General features: G+C 37.7%; 1 protein-coding gene across 2 annotated transcripts in view; it reads left to right on the top strand.

Annotated features, from left to right (window-relative positions):
• The first annotated feature begins 849 nt into the window (after positions 1-849).
• The window catches only part of chfr (checkpoint with forkhead and ring finger domains, E3 ubiquitin protein ligase), a 15,232-nt gene continuing 11,081 nt past the window's right edge, over positions 850-5,000 (top strand). The window contains exons 1-2 of one of the 2 annotated variants that reach the window (XM_017451417.3): positions 850-1,136; positions 2,896-3,079. In XM_017451417.3, coding sequence (XP_017306906.1) covers positions 2,914-3,079 — 166 coding nt within the window. In that variant the 5' untranslated portion in view covers positions 850-1,136; positions 2,896-2,913. The other variant, XM_017451418.3, reaches the window with a different exon arrangement.

Below are 5,000 nucleotides of genomic sequence, written 5' to 3'. Positions count from 1 at the left end.
TCCACAAACATCCACAAAGGACAAAAATAATGTTAATAAATGTTAATTGTCAGAAGATTATATAATGTCTCTAAGGAAGGAAATATTGGATAGATTTTGAAAAGTATTTATATTATTTTAACTGATCATTTAAAAAACCTATTTCTATAAAACCTTGATTTTATTTAGTCAATAGATAGATAGATTTATATTGTAATATGATTTTTCATATTTTATACTTTAATAACTCACAAAGGCCCATGAAAGATGGCCATTAGCTTTAAATTATATATATATATATACACACACACATACAATTATTATTAGGTGTTTATGAATTAATGATTGAGATGGTGATTTTATTTGTTTTTATGTATAAAATATTGTACTTTTTAAAAATAAGATTATTATTAAACAATGATGGTGTTAATGATGATGGTTATTTGTGTATAAATTTATTTATTTGTATATTTTGAGAATTTGATTTAAGTAATAGTATTAGGTCGTTGATGATGAATATATATTGAATTTTAAATAATAGTTTTATATTAAATGATTATGATTAATGATTAATTAATTACTTACATTTTAGATTGTAATAAATTATTTATGATTATAATTATTATTATTGAGTACTTTAAATAATAATTTTAGATTATGAAAATATAATTAAATTATGATGATTATTTGTTTATTTAAAATAATTTAATGATTAATACTTAATGGTGGCTTCAGTAGTAAATATTTTTAAGGAGTTTTATGACAATCAGAGGATGGAACAGTAATGCAGATCTGGCAACCCGCTCAGCTGTAGTGTGTGTGTGTGTGTGTGTGTGTGTGTGTGAGAGAGAGAGAGAGAGAGAGAGAGAGTGTGAGTGTGAGTGAGTGAGTCAGTGTGAGTGTGTGTGTGTGTGTGTGTGTGTGTGTGCGTGCGCGCGCGCGCGTGTGCGAACACTTAACTGTTCACTTTCAGTAACTTTGCAGGTTTAACTCTGACTGAGAGCAGCACTTCTCTCGCGCGCCCGTCTCGCGGTGTCTGTAACCCGGATGTTAATCGTCACTGCATTTAAAATCTTTCAACATAAAGACGAGTTTAATGTTTAAAGGGAGCGGCGCGTCACACTGAATAAACCGGAAGTGGATTAAAAAAAGAAAAGGTAAAGTTTAATAACATTCGGTTTATGTCGTGCTTTCTGTCATGAGTCGTGTTTTTGTTTTCTGCGCGTGTGTAAAATGTTTAATTTCCTTCATTAGCATTAGCGTTAGCGTTAGCAGGCTAACAGGAAACACCGTTTGAATATTCTCTAGCAAACTAGCACGAGCTGATGTTTGTGTTTATTCCGCTTCTTTTCGTGAATATTGTAGATCATTATCGTCAGCTCCTCTCAGATAAAGAACAGAGTTAATGCCACACCGCGGAGTTTGTAGTTTGTAGAAATGTGTTGTTTTTGTTTAGACATTCGCTTGGGGAAGATCTGTAACGCTGGATAACTAGCACTGACTTCAGTCCCTGAAGCGCAGTAACACTTGTGTAATAGTTTTAAATGATTTATTAACAACATGTCGATAAACATTAGTGTTAGAACATGAAGTAATAATTCGGGTTTAACTTTAATTTCAGCCTGTACAAGTCCTGCATGAATAAAATGCGTTGTTTTTGTTTGTTGATTTTCAGAATAGACTGTAAGAATATAGATATCTTTGCAATTTTATTGTTTACAAAGAAAGTAACTTAAACATTAACAGCAATTTACTTAATAAGGATTTATTTGTTTTCTTATTTTACAGTAATATTGTTGTTGTTGTTGTTGTTCTGCTTGGCGGTGCTGAAACTGTTAGTGTTGCTTTACTGTATTTTATTTTATTTATATATCAGAGTGCTGAATATTGTCTGATCTCCGACCCTGATCCGATCTCGACGTCCTGTAGTCGTGTGTAATACTATATCTGTGTTTATCACTTCACACATTCACCCCATAAAGTTGATCAACAGATTGGATCTGAAAGTACGTAAATGATCCGATCCGATCTCGGTATTTTGATATGAATTTGATGTTGATTATGAGCAGTGATTTAGGAGAACCTGTATCTGACACACTCCATATTAAACACGTCCGATATTAAACAATACACTTTTATCATCAGTGTTTTTAAAACAGTCACAAAGTCTGATTAGAAAACAGCTGATTGGACGTTACATTTTAACTAATAACTGCTGCGTCTGTAGCGTCCTTTATTTTTTTAAACTGCAGCTCAGTGACGTGATAAATCTAATAATTAATAAATAAACAAACTGACTGACTGATAGGAAAGATGGGTGAATAGGAAAGACAGACAGATAGGATGGACAGACAGGTGGATAGGATGAACAGACAGACAGAGTGGACAGACAGACAGGTAGTATGGACAGACAGACACGTGGATAGAACTGATAGGATGAACAGACAGACAGACAGGTGTTTAGAACAGATAGGATGAACAGACAGACAGACACGTGGATAGAACTGATAGGATGAACAGACAGACAGGTGTTTAGAACAGATAGGATGAACAGACAGACAGACAGGTGTTTAGAACAGATAGGATGAACAGACAGACAGACACGTGGATAGAACTGATAGAATGAACAGACAGACACGTGGATAGAACTGATAGGATGAACAGACAGACAGGTGTTTAGAACAGATAGGATGAACAGACAGACAGACACGTGGATAGAACTGATAGGATGAACAGACAGACAGGTGGTTAGAACAGATAGGATGAACAGACAGGTAGAATGGACCCTGTTACAGAGCAGCTTTACAGAAATGGAGGTGGATTCAGGTTCCTAGTGTGTAGCGCGCTGTATGACGCTGTAGTGTGCTGAATGTGGTAGTGTTGTGTGTGAGTGATGTGAGTGTCCATGTGGTGTAGATGAGTTGATGTGTGGAGATGGAGAGAACAGAGAGAATAGATAGAGGGATGGAGAGAACAGACGGTGCGAGCGTGGAGCAGCAGCAGCAGGCGTGGGGGAAACTGGTACGAGTCGGACCATCGACAGAATCAGTGCTCACTCTGTTACTCGTTAATAGAGAGTGTACAGTGGGCCGGAGGAAAGGTGAGTGTCTTATCGTTACTATCATCATGTCTCATACTTCATTATTACTCTGACACTCTGTACTATTACTGTCCCGCTTCGCCCCTCTGTACCGTCGCCGTCCCGCTTCGCCCCTCTGTACCGTCGCCGTCCCGCTTCGCCCCTCTGTACCGTCGCCGTCCCGCTTCGCCCCTCTGTACCGTCGCCGTCCCGCTTCGCCCCTCTGTACCGTCGCCGTCCCGCTTCGCCCCTCTGTACCGTCGCCGTCCCGCTTCGCCCCTCTGTACCGTCGCCGTCCCGCTTCAGTTACTACGAGACCAGCTCATGCTGTACCACTACACTATGGGCTCATGCTATCATTGTGTACTATCCCTTACGTCAGTGTACTTTACTATACCATATAACCTCATAGTATACTTTTATTCTACTCCTACTATTACCATCTCACAGCATACTATACGTTTACTCCATCACATAATGGACTGTTGATCTTCCAGGTCTTACTCCAACGCTCTACTTTTACTACACCACTTCTTCATACCACTCATCCATCATTACAGCCCTAATGTGCACTTTATTATCGTACGCTTTATATTATTAGAACTTTAAAAAGCGTGAGACCTTCTTTGATCTTTTTGGAGTATTTTTGACAAATGCTCATTAGGCAGCCTATTTTCCCCCTCAGGAATGTTAAAGCGTCTCTGAAGCCGTGTCTGGACTTTATTCAGCGCACAAAGCCCTCTTTAGTTCTAAATCTAGAGAAAGCCCAGCGCCGATGACAAAAGGAGCGTATAGAGCTCATGCGTGTCGAATATTAAGTAGGGGTTTGTGTCTGTCTGCTCCTGAAGCACTTTAATGTCTGATTCCCAGCATGCTGTGAGCTCTTATTCACTTCATACAGCTGCTTCTTTATTAACATATAGCACTCTTCATTTATTCTTTTATATATTTATATTGTAAAGAAAATTTAAAAAAAAATTCTTTATGATTATATTAATCGGGAGTAGCACACTTACTGCATAGCTGTCATATTTAGATATAGATTAATGTAATCTGTTCTGTCTCAAAGGTAATAGCTTTACAATAACATTATACACATTATTTATTATTATTATCATTAACTATAGGGCTGAGCAGTATGATGATACAAATAATCTTCAATATCGTGTAAATTCTGTCAGTTTTCTGAGATATTGACGTCATTGTCCATTTTGCTTTTACCAAATTTTCTTACTTGTATTCTAACAGTTATAAACTCTGATTGTAAAAAGTTGACATAAAAAAATTGCATGTTTAGAAGAATGATTAAAATATAAAAAATTACATTGAAAAATATTCTTCCTTTTTTAAAAGTGTTAAATCATTAGTTTTTGCATTTATTCTAAATAAATAGTAAAAATCTCAAGTGGTTTTGTAAAATGCTGTAAAATCTTATTATAGTCTTATATATTTAAATAAATAAATAAGTACAGTTGCAATCAAAATTACTCGACCCCCTGAATAGCGTCCCTCACAGCAGCACAAATATGCAGGACAGGGGTTGTCTCAAACACCTGATCCAATTCACCAAGGGATTCATTAACTGCACCAGGTGTGCTTGAGCTGGAACACGTGACGTACCCGAACTGGCTAGGAGTAGAAAACACGTCACATACCCGAACTGGCTAGGAGTAGAAAACACGTCACATACCCGAACTGGCTAGGAGTAGAAAACACGTCACATACCCGAACTGGCTGGGGGTAGAAAACACGTGACATACCCGAACTGGCTGGGGGTAGAAAACACGTGACATACCCGAACTGGCTGGGGGTAGAAAACACGTGACATACCCGAACTGGCTAGGAGTAGAAAACACGTCACATACCCGAACTGGCTGGGGGTAGAAAACACGTGACATACCTGAACTGGCTAGGAGTAGAAAACACGTGACATACCCGAACT

This window comes from Ictalurus punctatus, unplaced genomic scaffold (assembly GCF_001660625.3).
Source record: "Ictalurus punctatus breed USDA103 unplaced genomic scaffold, Coco_2.0 tig00006342, whole genome shotgun sequence".
NCBI lineage: Eukaryota > Metazoa > Chordata > Actinopteri > Siluriformes > Ictaluridae > Ictalurus > Ictalurus punctatus.
This window is presented reverse-complemented; position numbering and strand designations above follow the sequence as displayed.